This window comes from Panthera pardus, unplaced genomic scaffold (genome assembly GCF_024362965.1).
Source record: "Panthera pardus isolate Hobbes unplaced genomic scaffold, ASM2436296v1 HiC_scaffold_24, whole genome shotgun sequence".
Taxonomy (NCBI): domain Eukaryota; kingdom Metazoa; phylum Chordata; class Mammalia; order Carnivora; family Felidae; genus Panthera; species Panthera pardus.
In genome coordinates, this window is record NW_026526810.1 from 105,289,135 (window position 1) to 105,312,976 (window position 23,842).

The window sequence follows — 23,842 nt, forward strand, 5'->3', positions numbered from 1 at the left end:
CTTGACATCTATTGTTAATCCTCCTTTGTACTCTCTTGTATCTGCACTCTTATTTTGAGTTGTCCTACTGCACACTGTCTTGTAAAAACAAAAGTAAAATTATATTTCAAATAAAACCATTGAGTAAGTTGTGTTTATGTCCACTATTCAAGGTTTCAACTCATGTAACCACCCTGTCTTCAACTTTTTGCCATAAAGTTCACTGGATTCTCTGGGTGAAACGTCCAATACCTTTTCATGTATTCTTAATGGCGGGGGAGTGCCCCCTATTGGTACAGATGTAGGTTCTGTCTCCTGGTTTTAAAAAATTAAAGACAGCTTAACATTGTGAACTTAATCATATAATAGGCAAATTCCACTTCTATGCAGCCAAGGATTGTAGGACATGGTTAACTCCCACCCTAGCCTCGAGTAGACCACATTCACTTCTCCCTTTTCTACTCTACCTCTCTAGATCTCCCAGAAGAAGCAAATCATACCAACAAAAAGTGTCACACATATACATACCTGCTACCCAGCTGGCTTTCCATTCTTGATCATTCCCTTCCCCTATGGATCACATCACCCCACACAAACTGTTCACAATTTCTAGTTGATCAGTATGCTAAAACTATAAAGTCATCTGAAGTTGTGTAGGGAGTTTGGCCAAGGCCAATAAAAAATGGAGTTTTAAGAAGCCATGGGAAAAATCTAGGTTCTTCTCTGGCCTCAGTGCTTTAAGGTGAACACTAATTTTACCTAAATGAAAAACTATTAAGTAACCTGGCTCTCTATAAGTACACTTCAAGCTAACTTTTGCCTCCTAGAGAGGCAGTACATACTGCTTAAGAACCAATGCCTCCATGCCAGCTCTGCTATTTGACCTGACAAAGCTTCAGTTTTCTCATCTGCAAAATGGAGACGATAGGATTTACACCTTACTCCGGTAGTGGGAGGATTAAATGTAAGCAGGTCAATGTTACCTATTTTCAAAGCTCAGGAACTCACTCACTGGTTTTCCAATCATTATCAAAGTTACTTACAGAATAAAAGCTCCGATTCAATGTAACAGGATTCCCTAAAACTCAGCTCCTCCAGCACAAGCCTTGTGTCTTACCTTTACCCAAAGTTTTAAATCTAGGGGAGGCAAAAAAGGATAGAGGTTAAAGGTATCAAAACACTAAGGGCTGACTGCCTAGATTCACTACTTCTAGCTTTTTGGCCTAGGACCAATTACTGAAGCTCCTTGTGCCTCAAAGTTTTCTTCTGTGAAAAGTGGCGTTAAAATAAGTATCTCTTTATGGTTGTTGTGACAAGATAAATAAAACACTTAAAACAGTTGGCACACAACTAAGACTATTTTATAGCAGGTATTAAATGTTTGCAAGATTACTTGGTACTTTAAAAAGCCTTGGCTGTGCTATCAGTGGACTTAAATACAATACTCATAAGCCTAGTGTTAACAATTTCAGTAAAAACTCTCCCACAGCCAGTCGCCTCAGACAGTGGGTACAAGAAAGCCTGAGTAATCATGGATGGCTCACACCAAATCAAACAGCACCAAAAACCTCAGTCTGCTTCTAACAGAGCCACTCAAATGCCTCATCTTCCTATGTGGAAGACAGCAAGTTGTTACAGTTTAGAAGATAAAAAGTTACCACCTGAGAGTAAGAAACAAGGTATTTTTTCTTAGATGAGAAAATATTAATGACCCCCCTTAACTCACTAATATTTATGAGTACCCCAAAATTCAACAGTCCTCTCAGTAAGTTTATCAGTAAAGCACTTCATATGAAGAAGGGATAAAGGGAGGCTATCCACCTCCTGCATGTCTGCAGAGAAAACGCTTTAGCTAACAATCCCATGTGCCAATCTGAGCAGAACGTGACTGATTTTAGCAGTAAATTTCTTAAATAAAGGAACAACTCATTTTTAAATCATTTTACTGTTTACACCATAGTCACATTAAAATTGGCAGAACTCCCATGACAGACAAGACAGACCTGTCATGCAAGGAAAAATAGTGAAAGTTTCATAAAGCTTGAGACAAGTACCACGGTAACACAAGGATGGCTGCAGCAATCTCAGGGAGCAGGTAGGAACAAAGGGTGCTACAGTGACAGCTGGCCTGAGGCCACTGCTATTTCCTAAGGGGAATTTCCTAATATGCTTGGTAAGCAGAGCACTTGTAACAGATGTAAACAGAATAGGGTACCATTTCTGCAGAGTAAATTCTACAGGTTCCTGGGCAAGGTCTACAAATCTCACATGATATAAATGGTTGCTGAATTAGGATTTTGCAAAGGCAGCCCCATAACCAACATCCTGGGAAATGTTACCACCAGTGAAATTCTTAGGCCAAAAAATAAATAGCCACACATACCAAACCTACACACCGTGAATTAAAATGGTGCCATGTTAGGGCTTATGAAAGAACCAGAGCAGGAAACTATTCAAACAAAAGATCCTCATCCTTCTCTTCAGCCAAAAGATTAGCAGGCTCCATCACCTCTCCAGCTGCCCTCCGCTGTTCCAAGTCCTTCTCTGATTTTTCCTTGAGAATCTTTTTCTTCTCTTGGATTTTCTTTAACCTGTAAAACAAGGAGGGGATTTTCTGAACATGGTTTCAGTTCTAAGTAGATGTGATTTCTTCTAGTTTTGTAACAATAACATCTACAAACTAGAACAAAACTTTCATTTTTAGTGATTTATAACCCATTTTTAAAGTATTTGAGGTAGAACATAGACATTTTAAGCTAGTAACAGACTTCAAAAGTTCCTATCCCAGACTGAATAAACTTTGAAATCCGCCCCTTAATAATGGAACAGCGTTTGAGCATTCAGACATTTAATAAAATTTTGGATCATTCCATCTGGATCACTACAACCCTGAATGTCACTGAAGGACAGAAACACAATAACCTCTTATAATTAAGATTATAAATCATACTCAGATGCTACTCAAGATCCAAGAAGGCCACATCCTTCCTGAATACTTGCCTTCACCTGTCTCCCACTTCTCGGAAGCTGGCACACTGACCCGTGTACTATACCTATTGAGGATCTGCTGTCCCTACAAGGCCTAACTGTTCATAACCAACTCAGGTAGATGCATCATTTCTGAGGACTATGCTAATCCTCTAATGGTGTCATTTATCTGATTACATAATGCCCCCCAGTACTTTATACTTTCTCCTGGAGCATGTTCACTATGCAATACATAAATGTTAACTGATTAATTCCAGTTTCTTTTTATGTGGGAGACACCCGATCTAAATTAGGATTTCATTTTAAAGAATAATCAAGTCTATCAATAGTTTCTCCTAAGGGCCTAACTTTCTAGAGTACCACATTTTAAGTATATGCAAAACTCAGCATACATTAGTCTCCATAGCCCTATGTCAATATTAGGTCTTGCTTCTCATTTATCACAATAAAATACAGGCTGTGCTAATTCTAAAGAACGTAAGCCAACATGTCTCTGAGAAAATCTAGCCTTTGGAATATGAAAACAAAAAAATGACCAATTCCAACAAACCTATAGAACTCTTCTCGCTCTCTCTCATCCAGCTCTGTGATGATATAAGCAAGGGTACGTTCGATCCGGGGAATGATGACTAGGGTTTAAAAAAATAGATATGTATATATATATATATGTATACATATATATGAGAACTTCAAACCTTTTTTCAAACTGCCAGTGCTCATCTGTATAATGGATACTTTTTCTAATTGTAAAATTAATGTACATTTAATACAGGAAAGTTGGAAAACAAAAAAAATAAAGTATAATCCAACCACCCTAAAATAACTACTGTAAATATTTTGGTATATACCTTTCTAGTGTCCTTTCTATAGACCAAGAACACTGAATCACAATATACACAACACTGAATATACTGGATTTATATGAATATGTAACACTGAACCACAGATGCTAGTTTAAACAAAACACCAATCCACTGTTAAAAAGTAAATCATCAGGGATACCAGGGTCAGGAGATCAAGCCCCATGTCAGGCTCCATGCTTGGCATGGAGCCTGCTTGGGATTCTCTCTCTCCCTCTGCCCCTCTTTCCAACTCGCAGTCTTAAAAAAAAAAAAAAAAAAAAAAAAAAAATTAAGATAAAAAGTAGATCATCAAGCAAAGAGAATGCACTAAGTTGTAGAGTTTTACAGTAGTCATAAGGTGCTATTTTACATACAATTTGCCTATCTGCTTCTAAAAACTGAACTCACTGAAGAGTTGGAATGATTTATAACCTTACCCATTTTGTTTTGCTTGCAGTTCCACTGACAAAGCCTGGCACTAGCAACCAGCCAGGAAATGTGTGTGGAGTTTTGAAAAATGAGATAACCTCATCTTTAACACCAAAAGACCAAAATAAGTTCTGTGCTGTTTAAAATCTATTCCTTTCTTACCTTAAAACTGAGCATTTCTTTAATGAAAACGGAGTTCTTTGAACGGAAAGTATTGTGCCAACATTAAGTGTAGTTTTAGAATAAGAGATGAAAAAAAAAAAATGCATCAAATGGGAAAATGTTTAGGAATCAAGAAGAGCAGGACATAAAGCTTACAGGAAACGGATTTAAAGTTAAATATTTAATGTGTTCAAAAGATTACTGAATCACTGGAAAGAACTAAAGAAAACACTAGAGCTCTTGAAAAATAGTTTTGCCCTTTATTCATAACCAGGAATGAATAAAACACTTCAGAACTTTTAACTTCCCATTCCATTGTGTAACTCACCCCCAAATCATAAACATACTTCTATCAAAGCACTTAGTAACACTTTACTGCTGACTCATGGCCCTTCCCACTGTGGACAGGGGCAAGGTCTTATTCACCTTGTGATCAGTGCCGGATTCCCAGCAGTTACATAACAAATGTGGAGGTATGGACAAGTGGGTGAACAAAGAGCCTCACGGCAGCTTACACTCACCATGTTCAATGGCATTTACACGCCTGTTGGTTATCTTAATAGCTTCATCCAAAGTAACAAAGGAAGTCTAAAATAAGAGAACAAATAATGTAAGCATGAAGTCTTCCTAATCATGTCCTGTTCACTTGGCTTCCCTCAGACTGCACTTGTAGAGAACATTTGGAAACCAAGACTACTTTTCAATCTGCTCAAACAGGAAAATTCTTGTGAGATTTCCACAGAGCTAATACTATTTCTATGCTATTCTAATTTGTTCACTTCAGATTTGCCTAATGTTATAAAAGTGGCAAGGGGAAAGAATCAGGCACTATTACATAGATCTACATTAACTGGTCACAAAAGGGAAAAAATAGCTTTCATGCATAAACTAGGTTATATTTACATTTAAATCCAGTATCCACTGTTGCTGTTCTCACCTACACAAGAGTGAAACTATACCACTGCACACACATTTTGTTAGTAGTAAGAAGTAGACACAAAGGTACAGAAGCCATCATTTAAGGAATCAAAACATCCCTGGCTTTTTTTACATAAACTCACGGAAACAGTTTAAAGCAGTAAGTGCAGGATGTGTGGATTCAAGACCTGAAGCTTCCCCTCTCGGCTCTCAGCAATCAGATATCAAACCGCAGCAGGTCTCTAGTTCTCCTGCTACTGACCTGAAGTGAAGCCAGTTCCACCAGTAATTCCACTGCTTTGGCATAATTCCTCTTTAATTTAGCCAATTGTTCCCCACCTCTGGCTAAACCAGTCAGTTCATAACCTGAAAGAACCAGTTAGACAACACTTGTAAGTAGACGTAAATAATCTTCCCGATAAATTTCCCAAAAAGAAGTCAGAAGAATACCAACCAAGAAGAAACAAATTCACTAACCCCTGTTAAATGGAAACATTAAGTACCCATCCTACTCCCTAGGCATGCTGAACTGTGAACATGTTTGTTTTGATGTGAAGTTTTAAGCATTTAAGTTTTTATTTAAATTCAGGTTAGTTAACATACAGTGTAATATTTGTTTCAGGCATACAATACAGTGATTCAACACTTCCATATAATACCTGGTACTCATCACAAATGTACTCCTTAATCCCCATCACCATCACCTATGTAACCCATCCCCCACCCAGCTCCTCTCTGGTAACCATCAGTTTGTTCTCCAGAGTTCAGACTTAACAGTGAACACACTTTTCTCCCCAAGGAAGCTATTCTAAATATAACTATAGAAGAAGCTTTTAACCAACCTTCACACACTGTGCCCCATCCCCTTGTATCATATGGCCTGATGCCTGCCCATAGTACAGTAACTCTCCATTAACAAGTGACTCTCTAGGATGCTCCATTTCTTTATTCAAGCTGTACTAAATATCCTCTGTGAACCAATGAAAGAATAGTACCAAAAACTGTTGTTTCTATGAAGAAAAGTTGATTACTTTGAAAAGACTCAACAAAGATGTGTTACTACCCAAAAAATGCTATCAAATTAGGAAATTCTAATACAATTGTAAAAAATTGAGGCTGAGCTATAAAATCTAGGAAGATTCAGCAGAGAGTCTAAAACCTTAAAGAAATTCAAACTGGAAATTATAAGCAATGCATTATGGGTGCAGTTTATGCAGAAAGACAACACAGAAATCTTTTTTTTTTTTAATAGCAAATGACTGTATATTTAAGTATATCTAGGTGGAAATAAAACATTTTAAGACATTACAATGTTTTAAGACCCCTGCCATAACACTTTAACTAACCATCGTCCCAATCGTACCAGATGAGAAGGCTGCTAACACACTGGAGCCACTGAAATCAAAGAAGGTCTATCTAGCACCATTTTCCAGAAAAAAGTTTAAAGAGGAACCTGGAGAATCCAGCGACACAGACTACCCAAGTTTCACACTTACTGTCAGTTCCTTCATGGTAATGTTCAAACACTGGCAAAGTAACCCCTGTTAAATACAAAACGTGTGAATTACAAACATGCCCTTGAAGTACTGTTTCTTAATCACCACTCTTCCCCTGTGTTTCTTTTTCAGCAAATACTCAAAAGTCAAGAGACTGTCTGGAACTGGAACTGGTTTCAATAAATGAATTTAGGAACTTGCTATCTTAAGCGTTCATTCCTATTTAATAATCAAATTATCCTGAGTCATAAGAGATCTGTCACAATTTTCTTCCTTTCAGTTTTGAGGTATACATAAAATGCAGGAAAAAAACTGCACATATTTTACACATACATTTTGATGCATTTAGATACCTGGGTACACCCATAATACCATCACCACAATCAAGGCAATCAACCCATCTATCACCTCCAAAAGATTTATTGTGTCCCTTTTCGTGTGTGTTAAGAACACTCAACACAAGATCTACCCTAAGTTTTTAGGTACACAACACTGCATTGTTAACTATAGGCACTATGTTGTACAGCAGATCTCTGGAACTTATTCATCTTGTGTAACTGTAACTTTATAGCTATTGAACAGCTCCCCATTTCCCCCACCCCCATCCTCTGGCAATGGTTTTAACGTGTAAAGCCAATAAACTTGTTCTAAGTAGAAGAGATTAGTTAGGACATGAAGATCTTGCTGTATGAACACATTAGTTTTTAAATGTCATTTTTTTCTTGGGGCACCTCAGTCGGTTAAGCGTCCGACTTCATCTCAGGACATGATCTTGCAGTTCATCGGTTTGAGCCCCACATCAGGCTCTATGCTGACAGCTCAGAGCCTGAAGCCTGCTCTGGACTCTCAGTCTACCCCTCTCTCTCTCTCTCTCTCTGCCCCTCTCCCACTCGTGCTGTCTCAAAAATAAAAACATTAAAAAAATAAATAAATGTCATCTTTTCTTCCCAGGCATGCTAAAGGGTTGAAAAGTTACCTGCTACATTATCTTTCTTAGCTCGAATCTTCACTTGGGCTTTATTTACATTTTGAATTACTGTGGTGCTGCAGAAAGAGAAAAGGCCATGATTTAGTTGAGATTTTAGAGTGAGAAAACTACAGAGACCGATCAGGTAATTTCAACAAGGATGAGATAGCACAATTAAGTATGTTCTGAGAATGGTCTTTCCAGAAAAAGAAAAAAAAAAAAAAAAATCACTGCTGCCAGAAGAGGGCCTCAAAGAGTAAAGAATGAACAATTTTTCAAAACATTAAGGGGGGGAAAAAAAAGTTACAGAGAGGGAGGGAGGCAAACCATAAGAGACTCTTAAATACTGAGAACAAACTGAGGGTTGATGGGGGTGGGGGAGAGGGGAAAATGGGTGATGGGCATGGAGGAGGGCACTTGTTGGGATGAGCACTGGGTGTTGTATGGAAATCAATTTGACAACAAATTATATTTAATATAAAAAAATTAACCATAAGAAAATAACAAAAAATTTTAAAGTACATGGATTGACTTTTCAGTCAGGCATGTGGTGCCAGAAAGGTGATTTAAGGGCTTTTATTCAGCTAATGTAATTTAGAGAAAATTCGTTCCTTCTAACCTTCTAGATTTGGCTAAGCAGGACTTTAATTCCTTTAACCTGGAACCTAACTTCCATCTGGTTTTGTCTGACTCCCCAGTTTGTTCTTGCAGTGTTTTCACCATAACCACCCTAAAACACATTCACATTCCACTCATACTACTGATTCCCTGTCTCTGTTAGAAAAGTCAATGCAAGGTGCTGTCCCACAAACACTGGCAAAATTAAAGTCCATCTCTTCACAAAAGGCCTTCTGCCCCTGAGGCTGTAAGACCTGCCCATTAGGTAATGCTCCTGGATAACACAAACTAAGAATGGAGACACTGTGTCATTGGGTAAAGACAACAAAAATGAAAAACCCTGAAAATTTCCACCTCTGCCCCCAAATAGCCATTTGCCTTCAGGAAGGCACTGAATTTAAATGAGGAATAACAATGCTTGCCTGGTTTCCTCACAAGGTTATTTGGGGAGAATCATACAATGTAACTGGCAAAACCCCCTTTGTAAAACAAAAACATTTTATATTGTTTGTAAAGCATGTACTGATGTGATAAAGGGCATAAATTCTCTAAGGCCTTCAACAACCAATTCCATTCTCAAACTTATCCTAAGGAAGTAATTCTACAGAAACAAAAAAATATATATACATGAAGATGTTTACAGCATCTTTTCTAATACTCAAAAAATCTGAAAATCAACCCAAAAGTCCACCATTAGAAATGGTTAATAAATTATGTACATTTAGAGAAAGGTTATACAGCTATGTAAAAACCAGAAAAAAATTTCATGATACAATGTTAAATGAAAACAGACTAGGGGCGCCTGGGTGGCTCAGTTGGTTAAGCGGCCGACTTCGGCTCAGGTCATGATCTCGTGGTCTGTGAGTTCGAGCCCCGCGACGGGCTCTGTGCTGACAGCTCAGAGCCTGGAGCCTGTTTCAGATTCTGTGTCTCCCTCTCTCTGACCCTCCCCCGTTCATGCTCTGTCTCAAAAATAGACGTTAAAAAAAAAAATTTATAAAAAAAAAAACAAACTATAAAATGTTAAGTACCCTGTGCCTCCAACTGTGTAACAGACACATGTGGATGATAATAAAGATACTAGTGTTAGGGTGACAGAGTAGAAGCAACGAACACTTGCACCCCCATCGTTTGTCTTTATTGCTTATATGGTTTTCATTAAGAACAGCTTTGAAGTGAAATTATGAACATGAAAGCACTTTGATTTTTCAAAACACCCCATTAAGTCTTCTTACCTGAAGTCCCCTGCCGTGAACTTGGCCTCTGCAAGTGAAAAGGCAGCTTCTCTCATCACTTCACCCATCAACATTTTAGTCTGGAAAAGCATAAACCAACAACTGATCCAACCAAGTTTATTACAAGGAAAAAACATCAAAATTACATTTCTTTAATAACCAGTATTTTATGCCAGGTGCGTGCCTAAAATAATGACTTGATAACAAAAATATCCAATTTTGTTTTAACAGTTTTGGTTATGGTCAGTTAATAGTGTTACAAAACCATACAGTTTATAATTAAAACATCAGAATAAAGACATTAAGAAACAGAAAACGATCTTTACTGAAGGACCAATCTTATTCCTGAATGAGTTCATGCCAATTTGCTCACTGCAATGCAGTCAAAATCTTAATGGCATAGTGGCTTTAATATAAACCTGAAATATTTAATGTTTGAGAATATTCAATAACCTTTTTTAAAAAAAAGTTAGGGCAGATGGGCAGAGTTGCCAAGTATTAAAAATGTATAGCTACACGGGTGCCTAAGTGGCTCAGTCAGTTTAGCATCCGACTTCAGCTCAGGTCATGATCTCACAATTTGTGGGTTTGAGCCCCGCAACGGGCTCTGTGCTGACACCTCAGAGCCTGGAGCCTGCTTCAGATTCTGTGTTCCCCTTTGTCTCTGCCCCCTCCCCGCCTTGCACTCAGTTTCTTGCTCAAAAAATAAACATTAGAAAAATTGTTTTTAACGGGGTGCCTGGGTGGCTCAGTGGGTTAAGCGTCCGACTTCGGCTCAGGTCATGATCACAAGGTTTGTGAGCTTGAGCCCCACGTCAGGCTCTGTGCTGTTAGTTCTGAGCCTGGAGCTTGCTTCAGATTCTGTGTCTCCCTCTCTCTGCCCCTCCCCCACTCATGCTCGGTCTCTCAAAAAATGAATAAACGCTAAAAAAAAAGAAAAAAATTTTTTTTAATTTTTTAAAAATGTATACCTACAATAAGGAAATTCATTCGATATGGGAAAAATAAGACAATGAAACAGAACAGTACTCAGAAAGAGCCGCAAGCCTATATGGGAATTTGGTAACAAAGAGACCATTCAACTGGCCACCCACTTACAAAATGATAAAGCTAAATCCCTACCTCCTCACATCTCTCTCACTCACTCACACACACACACACACTCTCTCTCTCTCTCTCACTCTCTCTCTCTCTCTCCAGAAGTCATTAGTTTCAAAAAAAACTATAAAGCATAGAATATTTTCTTAATCTTTTTAGGCCTTTCTAAGCATTATGTATAACCCAAGTACTATGTTAAAAAGAAAAAAAGACTTCACCAAACAAGAAATATTTTTTAAAAAGGCTAGGAGAAAATATTTTTGGCATTTTACACACTAACCAGACTATTGTAGAACTTCTACAAAAAGATATTCACCAAGAAAATCAAATTACCAGTAAACATGAAAAGAGGCTCAACCTGACAATCAAAAGTAGTGCAAATTAAAAGATACCAATTTTAGTCCCATAGATTGGTAACAAATAAAAAAGATTACTAATACACAGTTATGATGAATTTGAGAGAATAGGTGCTCTCATAATCATTTGACAGGAATGTAAATTAGTATAACAACTTGGAAAACAATTTGACAGTTATCCATCAAAAATTTAAATGAATAGATCCTTGAGATTCTAAGATTTTCCAGAGAAATGCCAGTACATATACTGTCAGAAGGTGGAGAAGGGACAGTCGAGCATCTTCCAGGCTAAGACGACACTCTGAGACCGAAACCCAATGCAAGGCACTGCAGACCATTTACAGTTTTATGCAGGGAGCGACCAACAATCCAGGCAGCTATGCAGCTATCTCTGCCAAGTCTGGATCACAAACCCCCAGCTTTTATAGAGGGGGTGGGGGATATGGTGGGGAGATCACAAGGGAGTTACCTAAAGTGATACCCTCTGTGCACCAGCCATCTCTACCAGTTGCCAAGCGAAGTCATTGCGCAGCACGAACAAGATGGAGCACTGACAAATGGGAGTCAGTGCTGTCAGCGTTACTACACTCTACCCTCAACATCTTTACGGCCCGTATAACCTTTACACACCATTCTTCCACAATGACCCTACGGACAGGTATTGGGAGGGGACTTGCATCTCTATACCACAGCAGCAACAACAGATCTGTACGACCAAAGAAAATACTTAGAACTACAATTTCCCAGCAACGCTTTCTGCAGACCCAGCAGTCAGAGCAATTGTAAACTTCAGCGTTAAGTGGTGGCCTATGACAAGACGTTTCCAGACACAATAGAAACATTAACGATGCAAGGTTAAGGGCAGTAAGAAATGTTTTACAGGCAACAGATGTGGCAAATCTTCATTCATAAACAACAGGGTAGTGGTTTGGGCCCCATGAGCTAAGAACACCCCTGGCTTAGGTATTTTCCCTGGGAAAAGACCCCATGTATTTTGCCCCTTAGTATCATCAAAGGGTGTACCTATATTGTACAGGGGCATTTCGGTTTGCACTAACAACCCTACCTCAATACCAAGCATCAGAAATTCAGAAGCAGTTATTTGCATGTATTGGGCCCTGACCAATGCATAATAAAGGGTTAAGAATACTACTGGATGGGAGGCCGTGGCCCCAAGGGATTAGGATACCAAGCCACCTGGAGGAGGCATTCCAAGTTTATTTTCAATGAACTAAAGTCTTAACCATGTGGGAGGTCTTGTAGCAATCACAAAAGGAGGCCCTCCTCCCCAACAGACCATGGGTCTCCAGATAACACCTGCATGAGAGCTGCAAACTGCATGGGTGTTGCTGGTGAGGTGTTCATATGTAGATGTCTGTCTTGCTATGGGCATAGCTTTAAGGAGATGAATTGCTGGTTAGTCTTGGAGACCATCCTTTCAGGGATCCACCCATGATAAAGTCTTTAATGTGCTATTAGCCCATTCATCCTTTCAATTAGGCCTGCAACAGTGAGGCTGTATGGCAGGTGGGAAGTCCATAATATACCCAGGTCTCTGCCCATTTTTGGATATCATGGCCAGTAAAATGTGTCCCTTGATCACTGAGTAGGGGGTGTTTGTACATGCTCTCCAGTTTTGTTAATCTGTTACAGTTGCAGCCTGATTAGCTCTTTTTATAGGCTAAGGCTCGTACAAGTCCTGTGCAAGTGTCCACACAGGTCTGTACATATTTGTGCCCTCCCAATACTGGCAAAGGGCTTATGTAATAGATCTGCCAGTGAGAAACAGAGTTTATAGTCCACCCAATACACCCCAGGGTGTGGCATAAGGTCCATCGCTTGAGATGGCACTGGGGGCAGTTCTTGTCAGCAGCTTGTAGACTGAATATTTTACAGAAAAATGTAATCTCATTTCTCAGGTACTTTTGGGACCTCAGTGTCCTGATTTATGATGGACCCATTCTGCTACATCAGACAGGGTCAGCATTTTCTCCAGCTGAAGGGCTCATACCCAGACTAGAGCATTTGCCTCAGGATTGCCTGGTAGTGTGGATGGGGAGTGAGCAGGGACATATGCCATACTTGGATGGCTGTTCGATGGCTGCATTGGGCTTAGAGCATACTACCCAAACATCTTCTCACAGTTCTACTTTCCGCAGGGGTCTATTTAATACAGCCCAGCCTTCTTTGTGCCATCATTGCATCTAGGTTGTCAACCTTTACAACACTGCCCAGCTGTCAGCAGCCAAATTGATGGGCACTGGCTCATGTGTCAACACAATCCATACCATTTTCAATTCTGCCCACTGACTTTGATTAGTTCCTTCAAACCAAAGTACATCAGAATCCAGCTGGATGGCAGAGGAATGCCAAATAGGCAAGTTTCCCCAGCAACAGCCATCAGTATACTATGCACCTGCTGGAGATGAGCCTACCTCTTCCCTTACTGGGGCGGGGAAGGAAGCATAAAGTCAGACAATTCTGAAGTTGGGCAGGGTCGATTTAAGTGACCAGCCCTAGTACCAGGTGCAGCTCATGAGAGAGGAGGTTCCTCCTCTGTAGATAAGCATGCCATTTCTGTACGGTGCTTACCTGGGCACAGGCACTCTTAGGTTTGCTGAACATGTCTGTCCTTAGTTCATCCTCCTACCAGCAGAGAGGTTCGTACCATCACAGGCAAATCAGCACTCAGGCCTTCCATCTGCTGCAGTGCAAGATATATAACTAATACCTGTGCTTCCACGGGATTCTACCTGGCTTCTGTTTCCTTCCATAATTGAAGCCACAGAATCCTAACAGGATCTGTTTCCCATTTCATCCATCCCACAAGCCCCAACCAAACCCTTCTAGACATGAATTTACATCTAATTCACATCTAAGTCACAGCTGGCATTAATATCCCCAAGGTCTGTACTTGTTTTACTGTCATTTTTTAGGATAGCCTCTTGTTGGTTTGCACCCCAATCTCATTAGCTTCCCCTCCTAACCAAGGCATATAAAAGGTCTTAATGTATGCCCTATCACTAGGCAGGGAATAAGTAGTCTTCAGTAACCCAGTAAACCAACAAAAAGCCTATAATTCCTTTACCGTTTTAGGGACTAGGAAGGTTTACATTTTATCAAGGACCATCTGTGGCATCACTGGTCTTACACAAACTGATGATGCCCAGGAACTTTACTGATTAACCCAGTCTTTGGATTTGTTGGTATTTACCTCTCACCCTCAAGACTTCACACCTGGAATGAGGTGGCTGCTTGAGACAGGGAGGATAAATCATCATAAGTTAACATAACACTGACATGATGATAAAGCACCATCTCTTCTGAAAATATTCATTTTTCCAAATCTCTGGCTACCATCCTGTGACAAACAGAGGGACTAAGGAGATAACCTTGGGCAACACCTGGAAGGTCACTCGGGTTCCACATGAAGGGAAATTGGTCTTGGGATTCACATCCTAATGAATGCTGGAAAAGGCATTAGACAAGTCTAGCAGGTAATGATAAGTCTTAATGGATGCCATGATTTCCCCTAACAATAAGGCTGTATTAGGTATCATGGCATGGATGAGCAGAGTAATTTTACTGAGTTCCCTATAATCTACTGTCATTTGCCAGGTCCCATTAAATTTCATTATAGGCCAAACCAACTACTGAACGGGCTTTGAGCAGGCCTGATTACCTCCACCTTTTCTAATTCTTTAATGGTGGCAATAATCTCATCATGCCCCCCCTAATAAGTAGCTCATATCATTTTATGTTTATTACTCTTTAGAAACCAGCAGCTGTATAGGTGCGCATTTTGCCATGACCCACAACAAGTTTCACTACTTGGATACACAACTGAATCCACCTGTCGTTGTTAGATTCAGATCCTGCAGAACATTGATGCCCAAAATACTCAGAAATGTGGGAGATATGCACTAGAAAACAACAGGCAGGAAGTCTGCAATCTGTAAGTAAAGACTAGTTTGCAGAACTTTGATAATCTGCCCCACATAAATATCTACTGCCTTTACTTTCCCCCCAAATTTCAAGGGGATTCCGTAAGTGTGCATTCAGCTCCAGTGTCTATTAGAGCTGGTAGTCTGTAAGTGCAAGACCAATAAATGGTTAATTCAACATGCAGCCTCTGTTTGCCCCCTACTGCAAGCAATGTTAGCATAATCCCTAGTCTCTAGGGGTAAGGTGTATCCACTCCCAAAATTCCTATTAGCAGAGGTGCTCTGGGGAACACACCTGGTTTTCTTGAGCTTTCCTCCAAGGGAATAAACTGCTTTCCCTTAAGCAATGTCTTCCATAGGCTTACCAAGACCAAACTGGGTTGTGTAGATTTTCTCTCCAGGACCTGTATAAAATTAGATCTTGGCAACAATTTTTGAGAGACCTTGATGGACCCCCTCTCTGCCATTTTATCATTGGCAGGATCCTTTGTTTTCCCATTTTTCAACCTATTTCCCTTATGACAGATTCTTCTAGTTTGACTTAAGTCAGCCACCATAGTAGCTACTATAGCAAATGGGTTGATTAACCAAAGGGACAAGAACAGATACTAAGTCCCATATCATGTCCCTGGGGCTGACTGTAATATAAGGTCTTCCATACCAGAGAAAAATAATTCTTTGTTTAGGCCTCTAAAATGCTAGGCATAAATGGCAGGTTTCATTCCCAGTTCACGTATAATTTCTTGCAGTTCTTGCATAGAGATCAGGGAATATCCCCTTTGCTAGGCCAAGTTTTTTTTTTTTTATTCCCATTATATTTCAGTTTTTATTAATGGTTGGCTCACAGTCACAAGTTCAGCACACTGGTATGTAATGCATTATTTATTCTCTAATTTGTTCATTACTATATATAGGATATATACATATATAATTAAAGCTGAATTGGGTCCCCATGAGGTATATGTTGAAGTCCTAACCCCGGTTAAAATGAGGCCTTTAGGCTGGAATCTAATTCAATCTGACGTCCTTTTAATAAGAACATTACAACACACAGAGAGACACCACAGAGGGAAAACCATGTGAGGACACAGCCATCTGCAAGCCAGAGACAGGCTTCAGTTAGGCCAAGTTATCTTAATACTAGCATTTATCCAGTCAAATTAGCTAAGTGCCCGTGGTTCTCACCTAGGACTGTGGCATGTATTTGTCACAAGGCAGGTTGAGCAGGGACTGAGGCCATTTTTGACGTCCCAAACCTCCACCAGAACACCATCTTCCCCAGTATCCCACAGTCCCAACACTCAAGCTGCCACCCCTTTTTCGGCCCTCCTTCTTAAAGTGGCTGACTGGCTCCACTACGTCAGGGGCAGAATATTCCCTCACAGTCGTTTCCTGAGCATGGGAATTTCTTCTGCTCATCCTCAGGCAAACAAGCAGCCTGGGGCTCTGTTCCAACCAAAGGGCATGCCTATAAATCATCTTCCCCCTCTAGGAAAACATCCTCCTCATCAGAGCCATTACCCCAGGGATCGCAGGCCTCAGGACGCCAACTGTCCTGAGACCTCACAGTTCTCCCTTTAGTGCGAGGTAGTGAGCACTCACCCTCCTCCGCCCACCACCAACGGCCATCATTCCCAAGTGCCCCACCCCCCCAACCCCGCTGCTGGATTCCTCCAGACAGAACAACCCTAGGGGAAGAACGTGCTGCTCCCACATCCTCTTACAAAGCCAATGCCACCTCTCCGGTCCGTTCCAAATCCCTCTCTACTCCCAACTCTCCCTCCATGGCACCTCACAACACACAGACCAACTGCCAAGCCACCGCCACAACTGCTATTCCACTCTCCCTCCTCCTTTTCTCCCCCTCTCCCGGTTTCAGGCAGGCTATACACCAACCCCTTGGCCATTTTCAGGGCACCCCCGCACTCACACACCCGGCCAAGTCTCCCCACGTGGCGGTGGCTAGCCAGCTCAGGCTCCCCCCACCCCTGGCCCCTAGACCAGGCTAGCTTCACTTTCAGTTTCCTGGCTGGCTTGCCGGCTGGTAGAAGATGGAGGAGGGACACTGAGAAGGCACTCACAAAAACAATGCAAGCCTCTCAGAACCAGTTACACCCTTTTACTCACAGTAACTTACCGACAGGGAGGGATCAGGAAGCCTAACGACCCAAAGAGCTACTGTCCGCCAAGCCTGGCCCATAATCCCCTGCTTTTATAGAGCAAGGGGCATGGTGGAGTGGTTACAGGATAATTACCTAAAGTGGCACCTTCTGTGCACCAACCATCCCACTAGTTACCTCGAGCAGCTCCTCCAACCACCTCTACTACTTACCTAAAGTGGCACCTTCTGTGTGCCAGCCATCTCTACTAGTTACCTAAAGTGGCGCCCTCTGTGGGCCACTTTAGGAAAGATCAGAACAAGCCTTCCCACATTCTGGTTACGGCAAAAATTAACCTCCACGGAGCCTGGAACACATAGCCCCAAAGTCATAGTGCAGGCATGAACAAGATGGAGGGCCAAAGATGGAGTCAGTGTTGTCAGTACTCTTACACATACACAAAAGGATTTAAGAGTACCCTCCCCCCAAAAATAGTAAAACTACACATTCATCAACAGAAAAACGGCTAAATTCCATTGTCCATTCAATGGAGTACCATGCAGCTGCTATAAAGAAAAAGGAAAACCTATGCACTGATGTAGATAGCTGTCCAAACTCTGCCAGGGGGAGCAGCCAGGAAACGTTATTGAATTACATAACAATTGCATGTCTGTTGCTAAAAACATCATGAAAGACAGACAGGGAGACTGAAAGACTAAAAATCAAAGTGTCATGAAGAACTCCTCTGGGAAATGAAACAAGGGTAGTTAGGTAGGGGAAGAGGAGTAACTTTCACTTTTTAAATATACTTCCATATTCACATAGCAATTACCCAAAAAGCAATGAATTGAAACATACTATGGGCCAGCACTGTTCTAGGGACAAGAAAGTCTCTGCTCTCAAGGAACTAACCAACCAAACAAGAAAATATGCAGTAATACATACTACAACTAAAATAAGGAAATGTGACAGAAGTAAATATGGTGGTCACTTCTGATTAGGTAATGAGGGATGGCCTCTCTGAAGAGACCAGAATGGCCAGAGGAGCAAATCACAAGAAGTTCTGAGGAAAGAACATTTCAGGCAGAAGAAACAGCTGCTGAAAAGGTCCTGGAGGAAGATGGTAGGGAGAATGTTCCAAATGAGATCAGAGAGGCAGGCAGGGGCCAGATGGGATCAAGTGGGGCTTTGCAGGCAAGAGTAATGAGTTTGAATTTTATTAAGTAATCTGAAACTTGTTACAGTGATAATGGTATTTTTACTTTTGAAAGAAAAAAAAATTAGGGGCGCCTGGGTGGCTCAGTCAGTTGGGTGTCCGACTTCAGCTCAGGTCATGATCTCACGGTTCGTGGGTTCGAGCCCCACATTGGGCTCTGCGCAGACAGGCTCAAAGCCTGGAGCCTGCTTCAGTTCTGTGTCTCCCTCTCTCTCTGCCCCTCCCCTGCTCACACTCTGTCTCTCTCTCTCAAAAATAAACACACAAAAAAAATTTTTTTAAATAATAAAAAGACAAAATTTTAAATTAAAATAACTTAAAGAAAAATTTAAATGCCAATAGCCATGCTAGATTTTCCTTAGATACCTCTAATATAACTGTTCTAAAAACAGTTCATTCTACCTCTATTATCTTCTTTAGGATCTGTCGAAATCGAAGAGTTAAGGCATCAGATTTTTTCTTCAGGAGGTTTCGACCTGTCTGTGCTCCTTTTAATCGAGCCTTCATGATGGTCTGTGCCCTATACAAACAAAGTTAGAGACATTTATTCCCACTGTTTAAAAGACATACAAATATCTCCCCAATACAGTGTTAAAATCATGCTTCATTCTTTGATGTCATGAGAATAAGAATATATAGCACTTGTGCTGACAGTTACAATTAATTGGTTTCTCAATACTGTAGATTTCCACCCTCAGCATTCCATAAATAAGAAGTTCATTTATTTAAAACAGAAACAATTCTTTAACCAATATCTGGAATTAGTTATTAAATTACGATAAAATTTATCAGGAGTTCTATCTTATAATGCCACCATAGTTAAAATATTAATTTGATTTGTAAGTTAAAATAATATCTGTGTTTCCATTACACATGTATTAAGCATTTAAAAAAAAATCTGTCCACTAATAAATATCATAATTTGAAATGCACTTACCTCAGGACCAACAATTCCACTTTGAGGAATTTATCCTACAGATTTACTCCCACATATACACAAAAATATACACAAGGTTAAGGATGAGTACTCCAGCCTTACATGTAATAGCAAAAGGGTGGATATTAGTGTCCCATAAATCATGGTTCTTCCAAGGGAATGTTATGCAGTCATAAAAAAAAATAAGAGGAAGGTAGATCTACATATGCTCCCTATTTTATATTCTCTTACTCATACAAAATAAGGGATAAATATGCTTATTTTGATACAGAGAATAGTTCTAGAAAAGATTCACAGAAACTGATAAGTTTCCTTTGGGAAATGGGACTGAGTGAAAAAAAAATGGATTACTTTATACTATTATATTTATTTTCCTTTTAACCTTTTGAGTTTTATACCACAACCATTTATTACTTTTTCTATTAAAAGTGTGGCACTAATGTTTTCATATCATCAGTCAAAATCCTACCAGCAATCATTTTATTAATTTGTAAATGATTCTAGGAAACAATGACACATATAAGTAAAGACTTCTGAGAAGTGGCAAACTACTGAAGTCTCCTTACCTCCTTATTCCAATCTTTTCCTATCAGAAATCCCAATACAAGTCAAGAAAGTAATAGCAGAAATTGACATTTCTGTCCTTCCTACCCTATGCCAGGTAAAATTTAATTTTTAAAAAAAAGTGGGTAATACAATTTAACAATATGTTGTATAATGTTGATAAAATGATTTGTATAAGGGGATATAATTTCATATTACCAGTGTTGTAACAAACTGCAAAGTATCATGTATTAATGGACTTTTGGGTAAATTCCTAGATTTTACTCATCTTTTACCATAGGGGAAACGTTACTGAGATAATTCTATAGCTGGAATAAACTTTAAACATTATCTTGAAAATGAGACTTAGAAAAACGAAACACTTTCTCACTCTAGGTGAAAAAAAATAAACAGACTGAAACAGATTTCTGACTCCAGTGCCTTGTCCAAGGCTCAAATCAAGGCTCAAACCTAGTCCCACTGTATCCCAACCACATGCCACGCTGCCTATTAGAAACAGCATCACACGGGGCGGGGGATGCCTGCGTGTCTCAGTAGGTTGAGAGCCGCCAGACTTCGGCTCAGGTCATGGTCTCACCTCACGGTTCATGGGTTCGAGCCCCGCATCAGGCTCTGTGCTGACAGCTCTGAGCCTGCTTCAGATTCTGTCTCCCTCTCTCTCTCTCTGCCCCTTCTCGACTCACTCTCTCAAAAATAAATGTTAAAAAAAAATTAAAAAAAAAAAAAAGAAACAGCATCATATAAACAGTTCTCTCTTTGAAAACTATCAGTGGCTGACTTTGTACTGACTGGCCTCACTGAAGGTCTAAGCAAAGCTGGTTCAGTTTCCAGCCTGAGCTGGAGCTATCCTCCCCAATGTGTACATTTAACATATCATATTGTTGACACTAAGGACCAGAATTTGAGCTCGAAGGGTTGGATCAAATTTAAGTCAAATCCCAGTACTGCAGATTCCAGCAAGTTTACTGTAAAAAAGATAATCTGGTTGATAAAACTGAATTTACCATGCTAATTTTAATTTCCTCCCAGCTAATGGCACTTCTGTGAAACAGATTTTAATTCTTGAGATTTGAAGAGTGACTTGCCCAAGGACTTACAGCCAGTATGTCATAAAACCCGTAAGATGCAAGTATCTGACACAGAAGTCACGAAAGTATTTTATATCCTAGCTCTTAAAACACATATTCTTTTATAAGTTTCAGAGCCACTTGACCATTGGAAAAATGTATGACCTTCATCTAGAATGATGACTGTTTTCAGCTGAATCAAACGCATCTGACTGCATGACAAAATACCCACTGCTAAGCCTTAGGGAAAATATTTAGAGAAGCAGTTATTTCCTGCACCTGATTTTCCTCTCAATCAGCAAGCTGAGTGCTCTTAAATAGCAGTTTTCACCTTTTGGAACCTATTAGTCTTCCTGTATAAGCCCAAAGAAGTTTATTTTCACTTTAGTCTCAAAGTAAAAACAAAACAAAAATGCTAACATTCTGACTACTATCAAAGATAAACACAGCCAGACATTAAAATGGTGAAAACAGAATTTGTTCAGTAACCACTAACAGTGGGAGAAAGAGCTGAGCTCCATTCTGATTTGTGCAGAAGTGGTTGGGTATTTCAAAGGAATAAGGGAGAGGACTAAGAGCGGCCTCAAGAAGGGTCACAGAACTGAAAAATTACCAAGGGTTAGTCAGTAAAAATGACTTTAGGCAAGCTGTGTCTACTAGCTGGCAATCATGAAGTTAGGATTCTATCCTCCCACAGAGACTGGCAGACAGAGGCCCTATCCTTCCTAATATCTATGTTTCAAAGAAATGGCTTTCAGGTCCTTGAGAAAGGGACTTCTAAGTTATAGAATAGAAATATACATCTCAAAAAGTAAAGAAAGGATTCATAATTGTAAGCTACTTTTACTGAATGCCTTAAGAAAGGGAAGTCAGGAGCCTATTGTCAAGTATTGGGTCGTGGCATCTGGGTGGCTCAGCTGGTTAAGCGTCTGACTTTGGCTTGGGTCATTATCTTGCAGTGCATGAGTTCGAGACCCGCATCAGGCTCTGTGCTGGCCGCTCAGAGCCTGGAATCTGCTTTGGGTTCTGTGTCTCCCTCTCTCTCTGCCCCTCCCCCTCTTGCTCTCTGTCTCTCTAAAAAAAAAAAAAAAAAGTATTGGATAGAACAAACAATAAATTCTCCTGAAAGCACTGAGCTTTCTCAGGCAGCCATGTTGATGGCCTTAGGCCATGCTAGAATTTGGTGGTCTCTCAGCACAGACATCTGGTAAGACTCAAACTCAAGTACTGGGAGTTCTGCAGATCTCACTACTTCAAAGTAGCCTTGATCCTGACCTATTTTACAGGCAGTGCCTTTCTCCACAATTGGCTTGCTTCCCACCTAATACAAATATCTACTAGAAAATCAGTAGGTAAAGGTAAAAAATAACAAAATCCCAAAACGCTTTCATTTCATTAAGAACTGCAGCCACCCTGGAAAGAAATCTAGGAGTGAGTATGAATATAATTCTTTTATTTTAAGCATTATCGGATTCTCTAAGAAAAAGATCAAAATGAAGAAAAAGAAAAAGAACAGAACACCCCCAAAGAAATAGGACCACAATCTAAAGATCTAAATGTCAGAGGCAAACCTGATTTCCTGCTCCTTGCTGGAAAAAACAAACAAACAAGACAAAAGGAAGTGGCAGAAGAGAGAGAAAATAACAATCTATACTTTCCACACATTGTTAGGCACATTTGAGAAAACTACAAGACCTTTTACAACTGTTCAAACACAGGGCTTTTTCTCCTGCCAAAGAATCCAGACAAAAGAGAAGGGCAGGCCACAACTGGGCAGATTCCAAGGCATAGGTTCACTCAAGGAACATTTTTTGTAGACTTTCTATGGATTAATTATTAAGACACTCTTCTCCTGGAGAAAGCTCACAGTCCAGGGGGAAAGATATGTAAACAAATATCCACTTTACAGTGTGATGGGTGGTATTAACAGAGGTCTGAACACGGGGCAATGGTGATGAAGCAAAAAAAGAGTGCCTGGGAAACTCAGGGATATCTTCCAGCCGCAGGTAACATTTCATGGAATCTTAGAAAATGAGAAAAGGGATCCAAGATCGAATCTGACGTCCACGCTAGTGCAATTCGATTCAACCCCCAATTTGGCCTAGAAGCCTCTTCTATGTGCTTACCACAGTAAACTTCCCTTCTCAAAGTATTTATGAAACCTCGCTGACCTGTCCATCTCTCCGCTAAACTGTAAGCTCTCTAAGGCAAAACTGGCGACGATTCCATAGTTCTATAAACCCAGTGCCCAGCTCAATAAGGGAATATGGAACGAATGGCTCGATTAATGAATAAAGACTGCGGACCTCCATAAAAACCAGCAGTTCGGACAGACTGTTCCTACGTCTTGGGATCTGTCCAGTCTGGTTCCCTCAAAGGAATATGTGAGGGGGTCATCAGGAAGCGTCGTCCCAGACTCACGAAAAGGGACGGGGTGAGCTCAGGATCTACCCAGGAAACAATGAACCTCCCTGCCAGTCCAGGGTATGGAGGGGTCGCTGCTCCGAACAGGCGTTCATGAACCTATGAATGCTGCTCGATCCGTTCTGTTACTTACATGCGCGAGGGAAAGATTTCAATTCGGTCTTTGCCCGACATTCTGACGATGATAGTTCGGTTCGAGTCTGGGCCGGGCTATCGTGGCTGCAACACCCACAGCCACACGGACCTCCTCTACGGGAGTCAGCTGGTTGTATCACCTGACCTCCTCGCGTTGCTAAGTGGCAGCCGGGATTCTTACACACGCATTCTTCACTTCCGCTTCCTGTTGGCACTTGGCGGGGGCGGTTGGGGAGGACAAAAAAAAAAAAAAAAAAAGACGATGCCCGGATGTTGAGGCCTCGCCCCCTCCACCCCCGAACCGCCCCTCACTTCCGGTTCGCCTCCTAGCCCCTCCCCCTCCCCCTCCCCGGAGGCTGAGTAAGGCT

General features: G+C 40.6%; 1 protein-coding gene across 1 annotated transcript; it reads right to left on the bottom strand.

The window, feature by feature from the left end:
• Window positions 1-1,318: 1,318 nt before the first annotated feature.
• On the bottom strand, window positions 1,319-23,679 carry ATP6V1D (ATPase H+ transporting V1 subunit D). Its single transcript, XM_019451502.2, has 9 exons — window positions 23,473-23,679; window positions 18,750-18,867; window positions 9,635-9,714; window positions 7,791-7,858; window positions 6,815-6,859; window positions 5,581-5,684; window positions 4,922-4,988; window positions 3,518-3,596; window positions 1,319-2,570 (listed from the first exon to the last, which is right to left on the bottom strand). The coding sequence occupies exons 1-9, from the start codon at window positions 23,511-23,513 to the stop codon at window positions 2,429-2,431; spliced, it is 744 nt and encodes a 247-aa protein (XP_019307047.1). The 5' UTR covers window positions 23,514-23,679; the 3' UTR covers window positions 1,319-2,428.
• Between the last annotated feature and the right edge of the window lie 163 nt (window positions 23,680-23,842).